Here is a 26,187-nt window from a genome sequence, read left to right on the forward strand (position 1 = left end):
TCACAAACATACATCCTTCACACAAGAGAATGGTATTTCAATGAGCTCTCACATTATTCAGACTACACTGATTCCTACAAAATATATTACTGTAGCTGTGCCTCCTTATATTTAACAGCTTGTTTAATCTACAAAAAGTCTAACTACATATATCTAACACATTATCTGTCACTTGGATGATTTCATTGTGTGTTCATGGGGTGATAATTGCAAATGTGGAATGCAAATAGTATATAACCTTGTTAAATACATTTCTTTAAGAGGAAGAGATATGCCTTTGCTGTATGTTTGCTGTCCTCACTCACTGTAGCTCCAGGTTTTGCTAAGAGGAATAAGTTGATAAAGCCTGTTGGTGCATTTGCTGACATATCTTATCTTGAATGACATTATCATGACATATTACAGCTAAAAATAAATAAATTGCTAAGGACTGGGCATCCCACTGGCAAGACACGAGCTTGCCACATGCCAAGAGAAGCTGCACTCTACGGATTTGTAGGAGCAAGGCAGAGCATTGCTGCTGTGCAGGCTCTGACAGAGATGTCTGTTGAAGTTCTTTGCTACTTTTGTAATAGTCGCTGTCGTCTCTCCTTCCTTGTAAATACATATTAGTTTAAAAACAAAGCCTGGAAATTCCTCCAAGTGAAGCACAAGTGAGGAGCCACACAAGCTCCCTAATCCCAACAGACAGAAAATGAAGGTAGAGCAGCACAGGTTCACCTTCAGCCCAAAGAACTAGCAGAGGAAGCATTTTGGTTTTATTTTCTACTAAGCAGTATTCCACTACTTATTACACCACTGTTTCTAATATGCTACATGAGCAATAAGAAGGTTAAATAAACCTAAAAGAAATTACTAAAATAATCAAGGGGGAAAAGTAATCTCCTTCTCTCCAAGATGCCTTTCTCTTTTATTTTTCTAAAGACAGATGCAAAAAGTGGCAGTCTTATACTTTCCAAATAGCTTTCAAAAGCCTGGTCTTCTCTAGAAACCTTTTGGGTTCTTGTTCCATTGCTTGCAATACTGCGCTAGATTTACTTGCTATTTGCCTAATTTTGCATATATTAAAATGACCTTTTTGGATGCAATTTCTTCGTATTTACATCAGTGTGATGGGCAAAGTCAACCACATATATCCATAAATTAATGAGAATATGAAATAGAAACTTTAATTATTACTGAAGTAATAAACTCTGACATTAGTTAAGTGAAAACTTAATGGGGCTTAGTGGGACTTAAGGAGATGATGCAGTATTTTTGAAATGGGTATTTCCTGTTTATGGCTTTTACAGCCCTGACTGGGTCTAAAGTGACAAGCACCAAGCTGTAACATTCAAGAAGTTGAAGAAATAATATATTCACAGCTTTAGAAACACTGACTGCACCTGCTTGTTCATGCACAGAGTGGCCAATGTCATCATTATGAAGGGAACTGGTTATTCAGTTAAACAAATACATCAAGAACCAGGAAGAAGAAGAAAAAAATCCAACAACCCAGAAGGCAGTTTAAAAAATAAAAAATTAAAATCTCTCAAAAAAAATGGAACTCTTCAGTTATAGCTTATCCAGGATTTTATGGAGGGAAGAAAGCTGCACTCTTTTGAGCCAATACTGTTTACAGTTGCTGCAATGAAAATTCTAATTTTGTGCTCTAATGAACACAAAACGATCCATAGTCAACCTTGGCAAAACTTATAATGACTGTGTAATTGAAGTGACTTTGTCACATTAAAAAAATATTTCACAAAATTGTAGGAAACTGCCAAGAAATAAAATTCTGGGATGGGCAGTCTTGGGTATGTGGCACAGGCAGCCATATCATCTTTGCTGCTTGGTACCTGTCGGGATTATAAAGCTCTGAGGTATTTGTCTGCAGTTGCTTTTCTTACAGCATATTAAGACTAATTGTGAATTACAGGAAGTACTTTGTGGTGAATGTGTGACCCAGAATTTTCTTTTGGAAGACACTGCTTGTCCTGTTACACTCTCTGGCACAGTCCACATGCATGGGACATGCTATATGGAAAGCTGCTAGGTGAATCTCTATGCACCTTATCTCTAAGGTTGTGTGTGACACTGGTGGACCGTGAAAGGATTCCTCCATTTGTAAATTCACAAAGAAAGGGCAACAAAGAGAGAATGGGATTGGCCCACTAGGGAGGATACAGCTTCAAGCTCTGGCATGGGCAGAACATTCTCCAAGACACCAGATTTCTCCAGAAATATCCCTGGTGGAAAAGACTAACACTTGTCTAGCAAGTTTATGCTCACCACTATCCATGCTCTGGACTTTTTACTCTGACTTTCTTCCCACCCTTCCCCCTATCCTGACCTCCATCAGGGTTCATGCCTTCATTCTCCAGCAGACAAAGCCCTTGGCTCCCTCCCTCTGCCTACAAGGACATCTCTCCACTGCCCAGGGATGGGCCAGAACTGATGGAGAGAAAGTAAGGACCAGAAAAATAGCAGTTTTGGGTTAGTGAAGCATGTTCGTATTTAACAGATGCCATGCTGAAATACAGAGGGATCAATTCATATTTGAAGTCTAAATTCTCCACTAATCTAACTCCACTTATACAGAACTTACTTATCACAACAATGACTTCAGCAAGCACCTGGGTAAATCCTGTGAAGCACTCTGAGACCATCCCCAAATGCAGTACTAAAGCCTTGTTTAGAGTTTTCCTGAATTATCTGGGGATTGGGCACCAAAGTATCTTTAGGAGAAATAAATAAAAAATCTCTTCCCATTTTCACTGTGGTAGGAATTTTTCCAGACATCTGTATTTCAGAAGACTTTTTACACCCCTCTTTCACTTGAAGGACAAATCCGATTCGACATGAAGTTCCATTACGAAGAAACTGTTACATGTGATGACACCGGTTATTGAAAATTGAAATGAAGTGAGAGGAAGCTAACACCAACTTGTATGAAATTCTGCTGTCTTTGAATGACACAGGGAACTCAATATATCTAATCATCAAAGTGAAGCCCATTGGGAACCAAACTACAGTTGTATTGCAAGAGGTTGCTACTTGATTGCTAGACCCAAAAGTGCTAAGCCATATGCCACTTATTTCTGTGTCTAAATAGCTTACTGTGATTGATACTGAGACTGGCTCTCCTCTTCACAGAGAAACAATCATGAAAACAACAGGAATTAGGGTACAGTGGATACAGATTATTTTTTACAATCCTAATTTTCAACCCTGTTGCTTCCCTGAGCTTAATGTAATTTATTCTTTAATGAATTCTAGCCCATGCTCCGTATTTTCCCAGCAGAACACTAGCTTTTGCACAGACCTTAGCATGCAAGCTGCACCCAGTATTTTTTTCTCTTGCTGCTGTTGGTGTGTGGCCAGATGAGCCTGACTATAAGGGTTCACTGTTGCGCTTGAGTGCAAAAAAATTTCCCTTCTTTAGAAATATTTTTTTCCACCGTCCTTGTGCCAATCTCCTTGATTTTTCTTCCTCACTAATCTGTCTCTCTGCATCAGCCTTTTCCCAGCTCTCCTGCAGCCTCCCCACGCTCAAAGTCGCTCCAAGGTCAGCGGCGGGCCCTGGTCCGCGGGCCCCACGTGTCCCTGCTCCCGGCTGGAGGCAAAGCGTGCTGCGTTCACAATATGCTCACTTTCCACTTGGCGAGGCCTGGAAGCCGCTGCACGGATCTGAACTGGGGTGCCGTGGTCAGAGAGCGTGGGGCTGTCACGACATGGCCCTTCTGCAGTGACAGGGCTGCTGCAGGAGCTGATGCTCCCATTACAGTGCAATGGGAGAGCTCAACGCAGAACACAGCACAGAAATCACAGAAATCAGCCCCGACATCGCAAGCACCTCCGACTATGCTAATCTCTTCTTTCATCCATGATCTCTGCTAGTCACATAGTGTTACAGCAAAGAGCTCTGCACTTAAAGGAATACCTGCAGCTTTCCTGCCACTATTGATAAAAATGTTTAATACTCTTGTTAGGAGGCGCAATTTGATTACCGAACTGTTATCCAACAAATCCTGAAAACAATTCAAAGTAAATTTCCCTAATATGTCTATTTTTCTATCCTGCCAGAAGGGTTGCTAATGAATTTGCTGCTTGAATGCACAGACAGATTGGGAACTATAACTGTGCTGGCCTGGGCAACATGGCACTGGCACCAAAAACCTATTTGTACCCATGCAAAGTTCTCTCCAGAGTATGTCTTTCATCCAGAGGTGATTTTCCAATAAAATCAGCCTCGATTATTGCAAGCGCAGGAGCAATCCCTGAGGGAGTATATCAGGCAATTCAATACTAGGAAATGTTGTACTAGGCAAAATTAACCTTGTAGCAGTGTTATTTCCTGAAACATTATCTAGCTTTGCCTTTCTTTTGTATTCATTGATCATAAATGACTGGAATTTTTTTCTACTTCTTTCACTTAGAACAAGATCATTATTTTTTTGTAGTTGTATTTTTAAAAAAAAATTTGAAAGAGAGCTGTTTTCCTTTTATTTCACTTACTGCCAAAGTAAAGGACCTTTTACTGTATAGCAGCATGTTTTCGGGGGCATTTAAAAGATGATAACAAGGAGGACCACATTTACTCAGTCCTATTTTCTTGATGATGCTAAACAGAGAAACCCTACTAGATACATAATCACAAGGCCACAAACCAGAAAGAAAAGGAAACTTCATTGTCCCCTTGCACACCAACAAGAAGTAGAAGAAATGCCAATGAAATCTGTGGAGTTTTACAGTCCAAAGGCCAGCAGGCACAGGCCCACAGATTTCAAAGATACAGCTGGGGAAATAGAGATTACAAGGATACAGCTTCAGTGAAATCCCACTGCATTGTAGCTTTATCCACTGCCTCTAACCAAGCTCTCCAAAACAGGGATCTTCATCTGGAGAGCGTCTAGAACATGCTTGAATCTCACTAAACCATACAGTCTTATACATACTGTAACAGTACCAGTTTTACTCTGGTTATTTATCTTCCAGCAACACAAAAATGGTCTAACAGTGAAATTCAGGGGTATGAGATATGAATGCTGGTTCCTGTGCTGGATTCAGCCAGCTCTACTGAAATCAGCAGCGCAGGTTCTCCCAGTTATATCAGGACCTTCCTTCAGTTTTCCTAGCATTTGTTGATTGGTTGCAATGCTGGAAACACATTTTTAAAGCATTAATATAAAAAAGATCACAGGTAGTTAAAAAATAGTTGTTATTTGATGCAACATCCAAAACAAACACATGGAATAATTGTTTGAATAAATGCTAAGTAATTTAAAATTAAAAATATTATCCAGGAAGACAAATATAAAATCTAAAATGATCAAAACCACAGGATAAGTGAGGAGGAACAAATGGGTGCTTCTTTGATCAACAGCAGATACATGCTAAAACTGGAAAAAAAATATTGACATTAACTAACTTTTTTCCCCATCAAAAAGAGTCAGGAAAAATAAGGTTTTGTTTGGCTCTAACTTTCATTTTTTCACAACTTTTAAAGATGGACCTAAATTTAATCTTGACAAGCTGCATCACAATGAAGGTAAAAAAATGTTTTGAAAAATAACAAAAGTGACCCAGATAAAATGAAAATACTTTTTTTTCTCATCAGCTGCAAGACTCCTGACAAACTACAGAAATGCGTGATCAGCCTTGGTCATCTGGCATATACATGTCTCTGTAAACACAAGGATCCAAATGTAAGGATTCTCCAGGTGTCTGAAGTTCTGTGATGCCACTGAGCACCTCGGCAGCTGAGGGGCGTCTCACAGCTGGATCCAGCCAGCGGTGCTCAATATTGATGGTGTGCACCCAGATTTGCCAGAGATAAGCTGAACGAGCTCTCAGGGCTTGTCCATCTCATTGTCTTGCAAGCAAACACTGTGCACTGCACGGGCCATGTGGTAATTTAACCATCCCCTATAAATGACACAATCAAATCAGAAGCGGTTCGCTATAAAAGTGCATTTGAAAAACATGTGCTCTCTCCAGGTACCTGTTGTGGTGGTAGCTGAAAACCTTAATAAAGCAGTACCTGTTTTATATTTCAGAGCCTACCAATGTGACTCATTTGTACAGTTTTAAGTCCAAACAAACTGCTAGTCAACTAAATTATAACTTATTACCACAGGCTACAGACTTTTAATACATTCTGTGGTTGGAACAGGACTGATTTACTGCTTTGGGCCCTGCCAGTAGTTATCATGCATCATTTCACTAGAAATAAAAATAGCCCTACTGTGGTTATCCTTTGGACTGATAAAAATTTATCTAACAAGATGTATCAGAGGAACAAATTCAGAAAATAAAGGTAAAATATTAAATAGACTTATTATTTTATGTCTAAAGTACTACATCTTCTAGCTGCTGTGATGACTTTGGAATAAAGCAAATGGTACTGCAAAAAGGAAAAAAGATCTAAAGGAGCAATTGAACTCTGATAAAACCACATGGGGATAGCTGAATTGTCAGAGCTTTGCAAGAGTCAAAATTTACATAAAAATCAGTATTTAGGGATTAATGCAATATCATCAAAAAAGATTTAATATGTGCGTTTCTTTGCTAACAGTTGAAAAGCAGGAGTTCTATAATCCATTTCCAACACTAACCTTTAACTTGTGAGAGTAAAGTAATCCTTTGCAACATTTCTAGAGTTCACATTTTGCTGAGGAAATGCAGCCCCTAGACAAAGCCCACTGGAGATCAGCAGCAGCCTGTGCCTCCTGGTTTCACTGCAGGTGCTGACCCTGCTGTGAGTTTGGTGGGTCTGGACAGACTGCACCACGGGACCCAGCTGGCAAACTCTGGGGCATTTTGTGAAATTTTGGAGGGGCTTTATTGCTGGTGCAATAAACCAATCCAATTGACGAATCACTGCACCTGTGAGGATGCTTAAGCAGACAGACTAGGAAGATCAGGGGCTAAGGAACATTGTCTATAATTGCCTGTAAGTGGGCTTTTTCCTGGATTTCTGCTGGGGATTTGAGTGCTTTTGCATGCTAGACTTAAAGTATTAAAACATAAATATGAATGGATTTCTTTGAGAAATGAATATGGGCAGGCAGTTTAGGCACTATGTTATAATGGATTTTTAGAACTAATTGAATTGGTGCTGTCTGATTTAGTAGTTTGCCAGGAATAGACTGAAGAGAAATGTCAGAAAGCAAGGTTTAGAATCAGAGATAAACAGGTGGCATGTGGAAATTTCTTATAGCAGGTTTGGGGTTTTTGTTTCTTTAGAAGCGATTTAAGTCCTTTAGTAAATGTCCTGTATGTATAGAGAAATGTCCATAGGTACCTATGGCCCACAGGTGCCTATGTATCCATGTATGTACATATATATATATATACACAGAGGTATATATAGTTTGGGCTGGAAAAGATCTTATAAAGGTCAGCCCACGCCCCCTGCACTGAGCAGGAACGTCTTCTCAGGCTGCTGAGAACCCTGTCCAACCTGACCTTGAATGCTTCCAGGGAAGAGGGATCCACCACCTCTCTGGGCAACGTGTGCCAGTATTTCACCACCCTCCCTCATGTTAAAAACTTTTTCCTTATATTGAAGTTAAATTGACCCTCTTTCCCATACGTATATGTGGCCATCCTCCCATAGAATTATCCATGAATAGGAGGCTTTTTCAACATTGTCATGACACACTTTTTTCATCCCTTTTTAAACACAGGCCAGGAGATACCCTGCAGTGGAAGAGCTGCATGGGTACCAATAGCATGCTGCCTGTTCTCTACTTCTATTGGGTACAAGTGCCTGATCTGGCTGGCCAAAAACAAAACAACTTTCAGAGTCAGCCCACTGGCCTGCATTTTTGCCAGTGGGAGCAGGAGATCTGTTTATGGTTACTGCTATTGCTGCATACATTAACTGAGCCTCGAAGCCTGACCTGCTCACCCTCCTGCTTAGTGAGTCAATAAGAAAATCCTTTGGCTCTGCATGACTTGCTCAGACCTCAGACCTTCCATGCAGAATAAGGTCTAGCCAGGGAGGCAAAACCAAGGTGCCACTCCAGCTGGTAAAACAAAGATATTTTTAAAGTGCAGTCAGGAGAAACAGGCACTCCTATCCCATGTATAATCAAGGATGAAAAGGCCACGAAAAATACCACTGCGCTTTGCAAATGAGAGGTCAATTGAAATGTCAAGATATCAAATGTTAATGGATTGCATTTCCAATGATGGTTGGGACAGAAAACCATACCAAGTCAAGTCAGATGCCCTTCAGAGGAGAAGATGAATTTTATGGCAGGAAAAGACAATAAACACTAGAAATCTTGCTGGTTAACAAACTTGTGGCTGATGGAAAACAAATATATTTTGCAGCAGGATTTTAACACAAGCTATAATCTCAAAACATGTATCTGGAAGTCATTAAAACTACAGCAAATTTAAGCACATGCAGGTGTTTGGGGAAAATGCCATTACTTTCTACTGAAGATTTTAAAAGGGACTATAAAAGAAGGGAGTATAAAGGACACTCAAGGAAAGCAATGTTTTCTTCCCTGAAGCAAGAAGTCGCTTCCAATATTTTCACAGTTCTACAGAATTTCATGGACTACATGACTACCCTCTCAAGAGCATTCATTTTCCATTTAAAAATTCTAATTTCTTTCTTACAAAACCCTTGCATTTTATAGTGTTGGATGACATCAAGTTTTAGCCAAACCATTCTTTCACCTGCCCACATTTTCCCAAGGAATCCATCTGGCCATTTTCACAAATGACTGTAATCATTTGTTTGGAGTGACATTATATCCAGTCCATAGTCAGAAGGGCATTGCCATGCAAATAACTGATCTCTTTGTATGGAAAACCTGAAAAGAACATGTTTATCTTCCTAACACTTCAAACACTGTGTTGTTTCTGCCCAACACAGCAGACACAGAGTCTTCCTTTCCCACTGCAGAGACTTGCCTTGTGTCTTGCCTTGTGTCTGTATAGCTCACTGGTGGCCTAATCCACATTATTAGTGGATCTGGAGTAGGAAGACTCCTTGGTCTATACAACAGAGGGATGTAACATCAGGAATGAAGAACAGTGACTCATCATTTGCTCTTTTCTGAAAGAATAACTACTTGAGTGGATTCCAGTGAAAATATGAGGAAAAGGGTTTAAAACAAACAAAAAGAATGTTTTTCCCCACACTGTGGTGCTCAGTCTCACACAACGTTGTGGTGACAGGAGGTATAAACTGACTTCATGAAAGACTTTGCATGGAAAGTAAGTCCACTGGTGCCTCCTAAACACAGGATGTGTGTTTCTGGAAGTGCAAAAGGCTGTGTGCAGGAAGGTGGGAGGATACTCCCCTTGGAGGACGTCTCTGTAATTGCTGTTCTTTGCCCCCCATTTTCTGCTGCTGGCAGAGATAAAGCCCTGGGCTGGTTGATTTCCCATCCATGTTAGTGTGAAGGCTGCCAAGCCAAGTGCATCTGTACTTGAGAGTGGGGACTACCCTGGGTTTGGGGGGATCCTGCAGCTCAGCCCACCTCAGGACAAATGATGTGATCCAAGTCATCATGAACATGATTCCTCTAAGTTTTATGCTGATGTGAGCTCCCACTGTCCTCACAAGTTCAGAAAGAAATCTGAGTTTCAGAACAAAGCTATGGTGGGGTTTTAATGATATCACAGTCTTTCCCCTCTTGCATCAAATAACAGGGTATATAAAAGATTAATTTCTCAGGATCTGACCTAATTCAAAACCATCTCTCATGTAACAGATCTTTAGAAATCAGAAACCCTCCACAGAGTTAAAATGTTTAAGTCATGTTACCTCTTTCAGATGCAGGGATAGGAACAGCTTGATAAGGACCAGCAAGTAAAAAGGCATGTAGGACTTTACATCCAGGAAATCCCTTTTGTACCACAGACTCTCAGTGTAAACATGGATAAAACCAATGGGAGAAAGCAAGTGCTCCTTACATAACAAGGCCTGGAGAGCATAAATCAGTTAAATGTAATGTATTCAGCAGATATGGGGCCCACCTTGGCGTCATACACTCGCAGAATAGGGTCTTATGCTTTTGGGGGAAAAAGAAATCAATTCTGCAGATACAGAGATTTCTTTGCTATTTTCTGAGTGCTTATTTATAGTAATATTATGTAAGATGATGCTACCAATAAATAAAGATGAGTTCTGAGGATGCCTTGTGCTTTCCAGTACTACAAGCACCATGGAATTGAAGCCAAGCTTTCTTTCTGAAGCAGCCAAGTGCCACTGCACCTACTTGGGCCATCAGGAAGCTCCCACAAGATAGTCTGAGCTCCAACATACCCTTGGACATTGAGAAAACAGCTGCTTGGATGCCCTACTGAACTGCAAAAAGAAAACTTCCTTGTTTTTCCCCCTTTCCTTGTATTTCCGCCTTATTTATTGCTGTAGGGATTCCAGAGACCATAAAAGAACAGTAAAATTCCTACCAAATATTACACCAGCAACGTTAATGAACTGAGCAATGAAAAGTAAATAGACCATTTCTACAAAAATCTTCATCGTGCTCCTAAACTAATACATTAAATGATGGCGCTATTGGCTCTGTCCAAGGACTTTATATAACCTACAGTCTTTAAAAGGAAGTGATTTTTGCTTCACTTTTGGAACACAGGAACAATGTCAGCATCAGGTAAAAACAAGGAAATTTTTTATGCTAATGACAACTGTGAATATTTTATATATATATTTATATATGTAAAAAAAATATATATATTATAGCAGATGTCAAATGCAGTTAGAGTCAACTCTACTTATTAGTGCATGGCTTTTAGCCAAAAGCAATTCACATTTGCAGAAGTGTACTATCACATATGTCTTAATAATAAAAATGTGTTTTTAAAAATGTATGTGATAAGTCACATATGGTAGAAGGAATCTGTACAGCTTTCAGCCCTTATGACAATGGAAGCTACTAACTTTATTTTGCATAGCTGAAGAACATTAAAATTCAAGTGAAATTCTCCTTGACATTTGGGAGTTTCAAAAGCAGCAACTAAAAGCTGGCCAAGCCTGAGCTGTACTTAGTGTGGCTCTGACACTTATATAAATGCAACCCATGGCTACTACTGCTATCTTAAAGACACTATCCTTTCTTTTACCCAGAGAGCTTTAGCATACAATCATAATTGTACACAGGTACCTTAAATAGTTACATGTCACTGAATAAAACTAGGCAGATTTTTCAGCTGTTTTGTTATGCACAGTGTAATTAATGTGTATAATGGATCCCCTAGGGTACAAATTGAAGCTGCCACCATGAACATAGTCAAGGAGAAGGTAAACAACCAGTTGGGGGAAACATGACAGGGTGAAATACACACATGTAAGTGGAAAGAGTGAGACTGTCCATCTGGCCTTCTTCCATCTCAAAATGTTACTCTTAATCAAGTCCTATAAAATATAGTTTAACCTAAATCACCCTTTCCTCCCAACTGCTAAATCTTTCTGGTGGATTAATTTGGCATCAGTGGCACATACATTCTGTTTAATAACTGCAGTGCTCAATGCCTCTGTTATAAGTGGGAAGATACAATTCAGTTGAGTAATTCTTGAGAATTTGGCTCAAAAAATATAAAAATAGTGTATGAATGATAAATTATTATTTAGGAGCTGTTCCACATGAATTTCATCACCTTGCAAATCCTGGATCCTGTATAATGTGAGGTGAACACACAGCTCATTTCACTCTCTATTAAACAACCTCCAGCTAACAATGACTTTAATTCAGCTTGCACTGAATTTGAACTAGCCCTATAGGCAAGAAAGGTCCCTTGTCTTATTACAAGTTTCACATGCTATCAGGTCCTTGCTGGATCCTATTTCTAATTTTTATCAGACTGAATGAAACACAAGGAGAGAGTGATTTATGGTCATCTGACATATCGCCTAATCACTCCAAGGAGTGTTCATACACATTTTGTGTTCACTTTATAAGGTGTGAATGACTATACATGATGGAATCCAAGTGAGAAATAGAACTGTACTCTTCTGTTATGTGCGCCAGAACACAAAGACTGGGGAGTCCTGTCAGTGCATGTTCTTACAAACACAAGCCCACTCCAGTCTAAAAGTCAGCATTATCAGCAAACTACCAAAAAAAGAGAACTCTGTCTTTAACAGGAATATACATTTACTGGGACGTAGTTAAACTGCTATGATGACCTACTGAAGTTTAAATATGTTTTTATTGGTACATAAGAGCCCATTAGGACTGGAGTATTCATTATTTAAACAGAATAACTGATGCTGTTAGCTTTAACTGAAAATGCCTTTTCTCAAAGAGCCAGGACATCTATACGGCAACTTTCTTAATTCAATGATATATGGTTGAGTGTTGCTGCTAGTGCCCTAAGATTTAAGAACTTATAATAAAATGCCCTTGAAACTGCTCCCTGGTAGCTTGCTCATCCTTCACAAAGCGCTGTGCAAAGAGCAGAAACATGGATGTGTGTATGGTGTAAGAGAGGAACATGCACAGAGGGAGAAAGAGCTCTTAATCAACAGGATAGCAAAGCCTTGATACATAGGTGCAAAAGATTCCCTTGTGCCCCAAAATTATTTGGCACATTCCTAGTTATTTCCCCCGTCAGACCTTCTCGAGGATTGCAATTAAAAATCATAATCTTTTTTGCATGTACAAACCTCCCCAAGGCTAGAAGCACTATGTATTGAGTATGATTGTGATTATTTGGCAGCTATTCGTAGACAACACATTAATTTATGGAAACTGGAAGAAACTTGAGGAATGCAATCATTAGGGACACATGAGAAATCGAAAGCTTTCCTCAATGATACTGACCTTTTTACTACTATGATTAGGGGCAACATGAATTGTATTATCTCCTTCATCACCCCTCTTACTGTCTTTTTAGTCATTGTATACAATGATGTCATTAAACTTTCATTTTCAAAGGGATATAAAAATAACTTACTTTACAGGAATGTTTCTCAATTTTGTCTTTTCGGCAGCCTGTAAACACAAGAGGGGTGGGGGAAACAAATCATTAGGCAAGAGCCACACCAAAGCAAGCAAACATCAGCTCATGGGAGCTCTTCACCAGCAACATCCCAGGCTGTGGGACCATTCAGAGAGATAGTGCTGGGTCTGAAATGCTCCTGCCCCAGTTTGTGATATCAGTGGGGTTTGTTTATTTTTAATGGCCACCAGTCTTTAGCAACTGCTCATTCTGGGCTGTTACTTCATTTCCCACTCTGAGGCCTGGGCCCCTTTGTCACAAGCTATCTGTCCCTATCAGGAGCAAGAACAACAACAGGAAGAAATAGAGGGAAGAACAGATTCCATTTCCAAAACTGTTTTTATTCACCAGCAACAGAAAAGGGCAAGAGATGACCAAATGTTCAGATCAATTTCCTCTTGTGAAACCTTTGAGAAAACACACTCCAAATCATCTAAATGAGTAAATCTTTGGGCCCCTCGGCCTGCACCACCTCAGACATGGAGCCTGGTTCCAGTTTATTGCTGAACCCATTGATCTGTGTACAGTCCATTTATCATTCATGAAAAGAGCCAGTGATCTTCACAGTATATTAGAAGAAACAACTCAGATCATCTGTCAACGGCCCTCTTATTTCTGTTTCCCTCTCCACGGGGATTTCATCTCCTTCGATTCTTCTTGAATTAAAATGTTGCTAAGCAACACAGCTGGGGGCAGCGATGGCAGCGCCGCGCCAGTCTATCACACTGGTTAAGCCGCTCGAGATGTTAGGGGAGACTTTTCCCTTTAATGCTTCTCCAGCATAATTATGTAATCTGAACCGACCTCGCATCCCACTCCTGTTTTGTTGGGAATAGGTAAATAATATTTTAAAGGAAGAGGGATGGAAATATAACTGGCAGAGAAAGCTAGTGTTGTATCATTTCGGAGAATTCCTCCTGGCGTTTGCAGAACAAGGCTGTAATAGATTTAAATGTGGAAAGTGGTCAGATGGTTGGTGAGATTACAAGCACAGAGAGTAGTGAAAGGCAGAATTAAGACAACTGATCCATAAACCCATTATAGAAAGGAAAGTTTTAGTGCCTAATTACCTCCAGAGGTATTTTTACAAAGCCTGCCGACATTTAGGAGAAGGGTTATGGTGAGGAACTTCAACCTCTGCTATACTTAGGGATGGAAATAAAATGGTTCCTATATAGGAAGTGTGAATATGAGTGGTTCAGAAAAATGCTCATATAAGCCTTGACAAATTAAATCCTTTATGAAAGATTATGAACTTTTGAAACCTCTGGAATCTGCGCAACTGGGTTCCAAATTTTGCCAGAATGAATATTCCCTTGAGCTCTACAATGGGGCTAGTTTTTCAAAATACCTGCTGTTTTGGCACTTTTGCCTCCCATCACAGCAAAGGTAATATCTGCATTTAAATCCATGAAAATCCCTAATAATGAGTTTAAAATTTGGGAGAAAGAATGAGAGCTTGTGAGAGCTTGGATGGTGCAACGGCAATCCTCTGGGCTGGCTCCCAGCTTGCAAAGGAAAATGTGTTTGTTTCAGTTGGATTATATTTTCCATCTAAAGAATAAATCAACAAATGCATGATAGGAATCAATTACATTAATTGTACAGTAGGGGTGCTAAATAAAACACTTAAACCTCAGGAAATGCTCAACTTCAGATTGCACAAGTAATTGAGAAAAACCCAAGCCTAATTATGCTTTCTCAAACAAGCTTATGATGAAATGGGGTCCCTGCCTCAACAGTGGGATAATGTGATTGTGTCTCTTTCCAATAGTTCTGTGCAAATGCAGAGTCAGAAACATGCTATTAAGAAACTTTCCAAGTAATAAACTACATGTAACAACATGCTTAATTTAAAATGAACTCAAACACCATCAAAAATGGCACTTCAGTTTCTCAAGCTTCCCACTAAAAGCCAAGTTTCAGTCCCATCCTGCAGGAAACTAAAATTATTTTTAAAGCTCAAAAACATTCTTCCACAATGTCAGAATTTTTTTTGATTGTAGAGTGGTATTTTCCTGGACTCTTCCATATATCAAATATAGAAGGGAATGAAATAGTTAAGGCTGGACCTTAACAATTCTGAGCTCAAGCATGTGAAACTTGCATCTAAATCAAGGTTCTTCCCTGAATTATTCAAAAAATCACTACACAAAAAACCAGGTATCAAAATACAGATAAAGAAGAGGAAACAGAAGAGAGAAGAGTGTCTAGGATCACAAGTAAACAATGATAATGCAGTTGGTTTAATACAAAGTACAGCAGAATATATTCTGGAGAGCACATGCATGATGGTGTGAGCTAAACTGTTTACATGAAAGATTAAAGAAGATGAAGATATTTCAGAGAGGGAGAACTGGCAATGTCATAGTCACAGAATATTAAAGAGCAGAGACTAAACTGCATGTTTGACTTTTGACCACTTAGCTATGTCTATCACAACCATTTACCCTGAAAGAAAACTAGCAGTTTCAGGAAGAAAGAACTATAGATACATTTTGTTTTCATGAAGTGTGAACATTCTAGCACATATCTTTCCCTAGATTTTTACATGGAGAATTTCCACCTTTTTTTTCCTTTGTTACCAGAAAATCACACTTTCCTAACTCTTAAGAAGAGACACATGCTTGCCTATACAAAACTGAAAACCCATTGCAAGTGTTTGGGTTAATCTACATGCCACTCAGTTTAATGTTGGATCATCAGGCAACTGGTCATTTCCTATTCCAAAGGATTCGCTTTGAGTGGGATCAGGGTGATGGCAAACACAAGCACACACAATACGCCAGGGATTCCACCAGAAAGAAATGCAGGATCTGTCCTTCTGTTTTTATTTGTCTGGTAGGTGCTGCTCATTCATTTTTCAAAGTGTATTTGTTGCGATATCATGAGTACGCCCAGTGGCAGAAGATAAAGGAAGGCAAAATCAAAGTGACATTGAGTAACTCTACACATTAAGCTTTGATGCAGAAACATATTGTTTGAAAATATTTGGTGTGCAGCAGGTCTGTCAATTAGAGCTAATTATTTTTCTCTGATCAGGAAGAATGCAATCTTGTTTTAGGCAGGTTTCTTTGAAATGTACGTCTTTTATATAACTTCATTATAGGAAAATACTTCTTCCAAATTACTTCTTTTCTCGGCTGCTTAGCTATTGACTCAAATTGTCTGTGTTGAGTAATTCTCTCTGCTTTGATAATTAACTTTTGATCATTACTGAATTTAGCAGCTCTAGTCAGATGTGTTCATAGCCATCCTCCTCAAGTATTTCAGTGTTCATCGCCTTTAATCTTTGAACAAAATGATCTCATTGAGCCTCCATCAGCCTCGCTACTCAGTTAATAATTCCTGTTTCTCATCTTCACGGCTGAGTTTGATTTGTTTTAGACTTGATGCAAGCTTTTGATTAGTAATTTAAGATATTTCAAAGACAAACATGTTTTAAGAGTTATTTTTTTAATCTTATATTCCTAGGCCTTTACAAGTAAGAAATTGGTTTAAACTTCACAATGACTCCTAAACTTCATGTATTAAAAGTACTATCTAGAAACAGAACAGGTGGGAGGTCCCTAAACCCCCATATATGTGCCCTGAGTGCTGCCGCCAAAAACCGAAATGAAATTGGACTGGTACAATGTAATATTCAATGGGTGTTAGGAGAATTATATCATGGGACCTTTGCTGATTTTGAGCTTGAAAACATGCATTAAAATAATTTAGGATGATTAGAAAATGGAAGTCAGAGTGAACCAGACAATCATTCCACTTTAATTTGTAATTTTCTTCTGATTTTTTCTTAACAATTATGGCCCCTGTATAATTGTGCTTCTGCTCCCTAAGACCTTATTTCAACAGCTGACTCCACTGTTGAATAAGAAGGAAGAAGATGAAGAAGGTGTGAAAAGCAGTAAGACACAGAGGCTCATCCATCAGAGAGTTTCTGCCTAGGGATGTTTTACCCTGGTTCTTGTAGCTGTGAATAATTCCTACCTCTACACCTGATTTTGGTGCTAGTTGTTTTACCATTGGCTGAAGAGGCACCTGCCCTGTGCTGTTCTTGTTCTGTAGTGTGATTTACCCATAAACTTACTTTGTTAGAAGGCATTTAATTATTACACAAAAGATTAAACATGGGAATAAGCACAAACTACTTCTAGATTATGAACAAGGACTGCAAAATGTGAAAACAATGCTTTTATTCATCACTATCAATTATCTGACTGGCTTTTGGATTGACTGTACCAGAAAAAGTATTCCAGTCAGTAAAACTTTCCTACATCACAAAGGAGAGATGAATGAACTGACAAGAGGATGGCTCAAAAATAACAAAGTAAAATAGGTGGTATCTGCAAAATGCAAATTATATTTTTGGTGAAGTGTTAGAGGCAAAGGGTTTGCTATCCACAGAAAAGATGTATTTTTCATTGCATAACTGAAAACCCAGAATTTTCATTGAAAACTATTTGATTTTGAGAAAGTGAGATTAGACAAAAGATTTTTTCCAAGAACGCCCCCTCACCCTCTTGATTCAGAAGCACTGGTGAGCCAGCTAAGAAGGCAGTTGCCGAGCCTCAAAGTATCTCTCAGGGTGAGACAGAGGACACTTCATGCCATTGAATGTGTTGGCAGAAGAAGGCAGGCCTTCATGCTCAAACTTTCCCTCTTTTTCCATGAGCTGCTGCAACTCTAACTCAGGTTTATTTCCCAGTTTCTAACCAGCTCTGCTTGCTTGGGTGAGCAGCCAACTGACTATACAAATAATTTTATAATTCACCACACTCTTCTCCTGTTCTGTAGGTACAGAAGACACTCCTCAGAGACTCAATTCAACAGTACAGTAATAATAAAGATACTTTTCACATTAGTTAAGTTTTACATATATAGTTTATAACTCCTCCTAAGTTATAATTTGTTTTGGAAATTATATCATACACTTATTTATACATAATGCCTTCTCTATGATCCAAAGTAACCAGCTGAGAACCTCTACTGATCAGCTGTGCTGTGCTCTGATTCTCTGATGATACAGTTGGTGCTAAATGCAGTTGGACCTCCTCTGGAGGAGGAGAATATGGTGTGCAGCAAATAAACCATCCAGAATTGTCCTGGGAAGCAGAAAGCCAAAACCTAAGGCCTGAAGCATCAGTATGTGCATGTATAAAAATGTGTGTTGTGTTTCTCTTTTTTTTTATTCTTTACTTCATTGGTTTCATTCTCCTCTACCTGTCCCCTAATGTCAACAGAGGAGATTGTATTTCTTTCTTGCTAATTGCCTTTGACATGGAGTTGGCAACCTTGCATTTGAGATTCTCTGTGTGATGTTCCCAGTCAGTCTCACCTTGAGGACGAAAAGGCCAACGTTACTCTATCTAGGACCGAAAATAATGGAAAAGATACTGTCCTCCTCATGTCACAGCTTTAAAAAAATGAGCATTTTCCCCTCAGTATTCAAATGTGTGGGATGGATTAGCCAAAAACCATCTTTTTGTAATATCAAGTCACCAAGCATGTGGTATGAGCAAATCAGAATGGTTCATTGAACCCTTGTTGTGCATGAACCACGGGGAGCTCCCATCGTTGCTTTGAGCAATGCAGTAACCTTCATGGCTTCACTGGGAGATGCTCAGGAGTACTTGAAATACTGAAAATTTCATTTCAATTGTTGCAATGGAGGTTGGGTAAAACAAAACAAAACAAAACAAAACAAAACAAAAAAGTGTTTAAGTGACCAAATCTAAACCAGCGTCTTTGTGGTTTAGGAGTCACCTTCATCCTTGACGAATATGAACTGTTTTTAATTGACCAACACAGAAATATTTGGGCTTCTATCAGCAGTTTTTTTCCAAAACCCTGTTTTCCATCAATGTAATGGTGTAAATCAAACTAAGAAAGTGTGCAATAACAAATGTGGTCACTTCCAATTCTTGAAGAACTATTTTATACTTTTTTTTTTTTTTTTAAACAGAGAAAAGAGCTACACACTGCGTGCACACTGCGCTCTGAGGAGTGCTTGGCTGCTTGTGTAGACATACATGAGCTGGTTTTAAATCAGCCACTGTGGATACTGTGAACATTGTTGCTCTCGCCACACAGGTTTCAGTTTACTCAGTGTCTTCAGTGAACTTTACAATAGAAACTGTTACAGCTATCTGTCAGCCAGCGGCCCTGCTGCAGAGATAACTCACAGAACATGTTTGCTTATTTCAGAACTTCAATACTAATGTACCTTGACAAAAGAGGCTTGAAACAGTGTCTTCCTTTCCCATAAAAATGCTCTTGATGAGAAGCAGCTATTTGTACTGATTTTGAGTCCTCAGTCCAACAAAGGAGAAATTGTAACATGACATTACAAATTCTACTGATTCGGCCTTTTGCAGTTCTAAGAATCATTGTAACCGGCCCCAGGTGACTCTGCCTCATCAGGGGAGTTGGACGGGATGATCTCCTGAGATCCCTTCCAGCCCTGGAATTCTGTGACTGTCAAGTTAATTTAACAATGCTAACCAATGTCTCACAAAACCTAGCAGGTATAAGTGTTCTTACAGTACCAACTATGGCAGAGAATGGAACTCTTTCTAGAGCTAGATCTGATTTTTCGTAAGAATTGTTTTATTTGGAAAACAACTATACATCCCTGGTAAAAGAAACCTGGAAAACTGTACTGAGTTTAAGAAAAAAGATCCACATTGAAATTGTGGTTTGAAACATCATTTCCCAGAAATTATTTTGTTACAAATTGATCACAAATGACCAAAACTTAGTGGATGATAATCCTATTGTGAAAATAGAAAAGATTTATTGGTAACTAAAACTCAGTATTTGCCATTGTCTTATTTACTGATGATTTTTCTAAAATGTGTGTTTGTTTCAACTGTCCAGAAGGCTAACAAATAATTTAAAAATCCAGTCCTTGCTGGGTTTACTCCATAGCTGTACTTCATCATGTTAATCACATGATTAAAAAATTGAAGAGGCAGGAGAAACATAGAAAAGGTCAAGAATCCTTTTTAAAAGAAACAAAATGTTTTCCTCAAACTTCAAGGAACAAGCAGCAAAAGGCTTGTTTCAAAGAATATCCTGTGACCTTACTGTCCAGCAGCAGTCACCATAATCTGAGTATTGTTCAGTTTCCCAGCTCTAGCAGGAGAACCATCTTTTGTATCCCTGGAATGTATCTGAAGAGTGCTGATATTTTGGGTCTTATTACTAAGATCTTTCTCTCTCTCTCTGTTAGAGGTGTGGTTTAAGAGTGCAGTGCCTGATTGTTACTTTTGCAATGTTCACTTGCTCTGCCACAATGGACAGGCAGACACCTCAAGATATGGTCCCTTGTATCCCTGCTCATTTGCAGTTTATGCCCTTAGGTTACCCTTTGTGATAAAGGCCTTAATCTCATTTTTTTGGGAATCCAACCTATCCTTAGTCTTCTCCTACTTGAAGTAAATGAATAGTTTCTCAGACTTGAGAAGCAAAAGGGCAGAGTCACAGAGTACCAGCAGTGGCAGTGAACTGATGTTGCTGCTATTCATGCTGCCCATTTATTTCCTGTGCAGGAAATAAAGACTTTGAGGATTTTAATTTATACTGAACATTACATCTATACTGAATGTTAAATGTATTACAAGCAGACAACAGAGGTAAACATACATAAAATAACTCTTTGCTGACCTTAGTCTGGTTTAGTACATTGCTCACATGACTGAGCCTATTACTAAATTGCACAGGTCCAAAAATTAGACTTAATAGTATTGCCATGAAATTGGGAATTTTGGAAAGCAGGCACACTCTCCACGAGAACACCCTGCTCAAATCAATTGCACTGTCACACTGTGCTCCTGACCTGTCCCTGTGTGCAGGGAGATCTGTTCTGAGAAGATTCATCCTGCCAGCACTGAATAGAGCACCTACTACCCCAGCAAACCTTGCAGTGGCAAATGAATTCATCCTAAGAAAAATTAGGGTGTTTAGCTTTCATTACTGTTCTCTTTCTGGAATACCTCCAGGAGAGATCAACTTTCACTTCTCTCCTTATTCTGGCTGACAGAGGCTAATCACTGGATTTATCATGCTCTTTCCAGCATCTACTTTATGGTTTTTCTGGTCACCTATGAGTCCCTCCTTCAGCCTTTTGCTCCCTGTCTCAAACCCAGCACTAGCACTATCCTCTATCAGTGTAAAAAACTCCCAGGAATTCAGATTTTGAAGTTCATAGGCAGTTGCTTAGGCTTTTACAGAAGAGCAGTGCTGCAGATGTCCAGTGTAAGAAAACCAGACACTTTCTTCACCAAAATGCTTCATGAGACATTAATGATAAAAATCCCACTCTCCTTCTGAGAAGAAAAAGGAAATAAATGTGTCCTGCATGGTCAGATTAGTGAGTGTTCAGCACTGAGATGGCCTGCAGGTATCAGAGATTTCAGATTTATTTTACAGGACAGTATGGCCAAGGCTGGCTTTTCTCTTAGCAACAACAGTGCTGGGGTTGATCAATTCTCTCATCTGCAGCTGCCTCTGCTTTGTTGCCACAACACTACAGGGCTTTTGCATAAGCAGCATACATAGGAAGAGGCTCTGGCAAAATATATTTTCCTCATGCTTATAATAAAGAAAAAAAATGTGTGTGCAACCATGCACACACACACCGAGTACACGGCCCATGCTGTGGACTGAAAGCCTCATCTCCCTCTTCTCTCCCAACCCAAAAAGGCTGGCAGATCTCCAGCATCAGGGTCTTACGGCTGTATTGAGGAATGACCTCTTTTTAAGTTGTGACAGAGGCATCAGGGGTTCTAAAGCTTCTCTCTCACAGGAATTATGTCTGACAGTGGGGCTGACAGAGCTTGGTAGCAGCAGGCTACCAAGCAGGTAGAAGTGAACCCAAGATCAGCTCCTGTTGGAGTGCTGGGGGATTATGGAGTGCCTGCTTACTTGTGGGGAAGAGAGGAGAAGGCTCCTTGAAGATGTACATGTAAAACTTTTCAGCTAAGGCATGTCATCCCCACTTCATTAGGGCTCTCTGCCTGCCAGCATTTCTTTTCCTCTGTATTTTTCTTTACTGTAGTGGAGAGTTTTTGACACTGAGCTGCCACTGTCAAGCCCTGGAAACACTTGGAAAAGGTGAAGTGGGAAGGATGGAGTTCCTCCAGGTCCTGTGCTGGTCTGGGCAGGTGCTGCCCCAGAGCCCAGGCAAGAGCACAGCTGCAAGCTCCAGGGGCAAAGTCCTTCTTGTTGATCTGTACTCCTGAGCACTCTACAGCAACCATTCTTCCTGGTTATATGAATCCCCTTCCTCACTGATGGGTGACTTCCACAATGACAACACATGTGAAAAAAATTACATGTGATTCTGTGAGTCTGAACAAGTTAAAAGCTTTTGATAACACCTTGTGTTTTGGTGGTGTGCTATGCTTTTGCAGAAAGCTCAGCCCAGATTTCAGGGTGGCTACTGAAAGTTTCTGCTGATAATAAACCAATGGTATGAACCTACATGATTTCCATGTAAAATATAACCTTAGATAGGTCAGTCATCAAATCTCTTAGCACCAAAGATTTGTCCAACACAAGCTGGAGTACTAACTCACACAGCTGATATATTGTTGTTTCAACCTGTATTGTGAACAATAAAATAATTTGAATAACAATTAAAATGGACCGAGGTAGCAAGAAGGGACATATATCCATGAAAGGATTTTTCATGGTTAGAGACTGACAAGGTTGGAGAATGACTGTATTTCCCTAATAGCTTCTGTTTTCATTAATGGCTTAATGAAAACATTTCCCTACAATTATAAAGCATGACTGCGAATCTTAAACACTAGAATGTGTGTTCTTTATCAAACACACACTGCTGTGGCTACAACTGATGCTGCACCACTCTGGGATTTCAATGGAACTCAATGACAGATAAACTGTTTACATTAAAAGACTCTATCAAAGTTATTTTGCACCTAGTTTCTTCCTAATCCATCTGATTTTTCTATAGCTTTGACAAGATGACCTCTCTCACTGTGTGTGCAGTATTGATGTCATTACTGAAGAGCTGTTCTTCAGCCTTTCTGCTGATAACAAAGTAAATGGAAATGTAGAGAAACCTTGGGGAGGTAAACAGGTTGTTCAGGATCCAGCTAAAAAATGGGAAAAATACAACAGGTAAGGATATCTATTGTTACAAGGAAAGTGATCACTGTTGCACTTTAAAAAATGTTTACATGATACAATGAGAGCATATTATGCCTTAGAACTTTGTAAATTTGAAAAAATTGAACTTGAAGAAAGGCATTGAAAGCTCAGCATGTATTACAAGAATTCAAAGCTCAGCCTATGGCTGATTACCTTTTAAGGCTCAGCTAAAAAGTCAAACATTTTGAATTTAATTACCTAATACTAACCTAGCAAAAAAGAATTATGTTTATGTAAAATACAAACAATACAGCAGGGCCATGGACTACACACGTCTTGTGTTTCTAGGGTTTTCAGAAAAGTGGCAATCACTATGGGGAGAAAAAAAAATCAAGTAGAAAAGAAAAATATCATATTGATTTGTTCTGCCAAAACCACTATATACATGAAATACTGAAAATGGTGCAGGTCTGTAACTAGTATCAAAGTTTCTTTGGTTCAAAAACACACAGAATCCTAGCAATGTGCTTTAAATTAAGTACACATTTAAAAGGTTAACAGGACTATTCCTTAGGCATAAGAACAAAGAGGAGCTGGTTAAAAAAATTGGGTATACCCCAGCTACTTAAAATACTGTATCCAGGCACAACTCATTTGGATGCCTTTGAGCTCAAAGCTTATTTGAATTATACAGAGGTGTTTTACAGAACAAAAATACTAACCTGTGTTTTATCTAAGCTCTTTCAGCTGAACTGAGCTACTAATTAAAAATCTTCACTACTCTTCCTAATTTCTGATGTACTTTTCTAACAGAGTAATAAAGCCATCTAAAAAACTGTGTCCTTCCTCAGAGAAGAGTGTTAACATTAGCATCTCTGAAGTGCCTTGTCATCTCCTGGTTTACTAATAGCATGTCTGTCATCTGCCTTGATTGTACCTCTTGCAGCCAGTGTGAGCATCCTGTGCCATACTGAATGCAATACTGATGCATGTGCCACTGCTCCCCTCAGTGACAGCACCACAAGAGTTCACAATCCAGGCAATGCTTACATGTAACAGTGCCTCTCAAATAATACACTAAACAGATGTGTACCTGATATTATAAATATGTGACATAAAAATCTATTGGGTTGGTCAGCGTGCATATTAAAAAAACATTCAAGTAGGTCAAATTGTGGATAACTTAAAACTTTAAAGACAGCAATTTTAATAAAACTGTCAATACAATTTTCTTTGTAAAAACATTTGACACTGATTATGCTGCTTATATTGAAAGAGAAACACAAGGTCTATATCTTTAGATCTTTTATTGAACTGTGAGCACAGCATCAATAACTGCTTCTCAGCTGTAAATGAAAATTGATTCTAGATCTAACCCATCGTTTTCTGTGTGTCTTTAATCCCAAATCACCCACAACGAGACGTGAGAATCAGCATTTTGTCTATGGGACAAAGCATGTGTCACATGGCCAGCTCCACAGTGTCTGCACTGGAGGCACTGTGCTTGTTTACAGGTCTAGGTGCAGGTGGGTACCCGAAGGTGCTGACAGCAGTTTGCAGCTGGGGTGGAGTCATTGTAACTTGCAATAACCTACATGGTCCAAAGCTTTACAGATGCGAAATCTGAAGGCACCCACAATGAACATCTCACTGGGCTTCCTGCAGGTTGCAGCCCAAAGAAATTCACTCAACAATTTCTGCATTAAGCCCACAGTTGCCAGAAGGCTAAAAGGAAAAGAACCTACAAAGTTTCCATGCAATTTGCAGCAGTTTGGCACTAGGAGGTTGAATTTGCAGTCACCTCTCACTTGCTGAAGCCTCTTAAGCCCTCTGGGGTGAAATTAAAGTGTACAGTGTCCTTCATAATTTTCTTGATGATATGTTGCTAGGCCATTATCATGTGTGCCTTAACCAAAATAAACATAACGCTTACATTAAGGAGGGTTCTCCAAATCATGTTTATAACCTTTAGGAGCAATTTCCAGTTATTCAAAATTCTGTTAGAAAAGGGAATGCCAAAACTGTGCAGCATGATCAGTAACAGCCTTGCTGATGCTATCTGTAGAATAAATACATTCCATTGACTTCAACCTGGCAGTTCCTATCCTCTCCAGAAATGAAGCTCAACTTCTCAGTTACATGACTGACTGGAGCTATTGTGTGGTTGTGCTCCTCCTCAGAGGTGGGGAGAAAAGGAAGGAGATCTGTAACACCTGAAACAGTACAAGGCCCACAGACCCCTGAGTAAATGCAATACAGTTCATAAATAAGGGTGCTTGTTCATAGGAGCGAGGGAGGAAAACAGAAGAGCTTTGTTTCTTGCAGCCATATTTCTAACAATCTTCCACCTTGACAAATGGACTACTGCTAGTCTCAGAACATGGGCTGATAGATCAAACTCTTCCCACATTCTACAGACTTTCACTAAAAGTTGCTTTCCAAGTACAGTTATGGATCAGTGTCACTACTGTCCTGTAAGAATTGAAGGGTCCATAGCAATTCTCAGAGGAGAAATCCTAGGGCTCCCTGCTGACCACTGTTCCAAAGAACTTTTATTTCCTTAAAATTAGAGTAGAAATAAAGGAAACAAATTTGATTTTTACGTACTGTGTTGGTGTTTTTTGAATAAAAGTGAGTAAATGCCAGCTCATGCTTCACACTGGCTGCAGGCTTATAGCAGAAAAAATCATAAAGACTGTAAAGAAAGTGATTCCATTTCCTTATAGAAATGCTGCATAAACTTCTAGATTGGTTTTGAGCTAAGAGTTTTAATCTTTTCTCTCCCTGCCGGAATGAGCACATGTGTACACCTGAATAACAACGGTCACTTGACTGCAAAATATTTATGTTGAAAAAGCCCTTGAAGTTACTTTTTTGTTGTTTATGTGTCTGACCAGTGGGCCAGATCAACCTTTCTTCCAATTTCCAATCCTTTCTTCTTAAAGACATGTGGCAGAGGCTGCTGAAGTGTAATGGATGAGAGATGCAGCAGTGTCCTGCTGCTCAGCATTGCAATGCCTTAGCCTGACAAAAATATAAAGGCAGACATTTACAGTCATTAATTCAGGAAACCTAAATTCCTGAATGAGGAATGTATAA

At 39.3% G+C, this 26,187-nt stretch overlaps 1 protein-coding gene across 6 annotated transcripts in view; it reads right to left on the reverse strand.

Moving 5' to 3' along the window:
• AFF2 (AF4/FMR2 family member 2) overlaps nucleotides 1–26,187 on the reverse strand; it is a 334,300-nt gene that overhangs the window by 67,990 nt on the left and 240,123 nt on the right. For all 6 annotated transcript variants that reach the window (XM_038164527.1, XM_038164528.1, XM_038164532.1 and 3 more), the window contains exon 9: nucleotides 12,925–12,962. In XM_038164527.1, the coding sequence (XP_038020455.1) occupies nucleotides 12,925–12,962 (38 nt within the window). The remainder of the gene's footprint in view (nucleotides 1–12,924; nucleotides 12,963–26,187) is intronic.

The sequence above is a fragment of the Motacilla alba genome, chromosome 4A (assembly GCF_015832195.1).
Source record: "Motacilla alba alba isolate MOTALB_02 chromosome 4A, Motacilla_alba_V1.0_pri, whole genome shotgun sequence".
In the NCBI taxonomy this organism is placed as follows: Eukaryota; Metazoa; Chordata; class Aves; order Passeriformes; family Motacillidae; genus Motacilla; species Motacilla alba.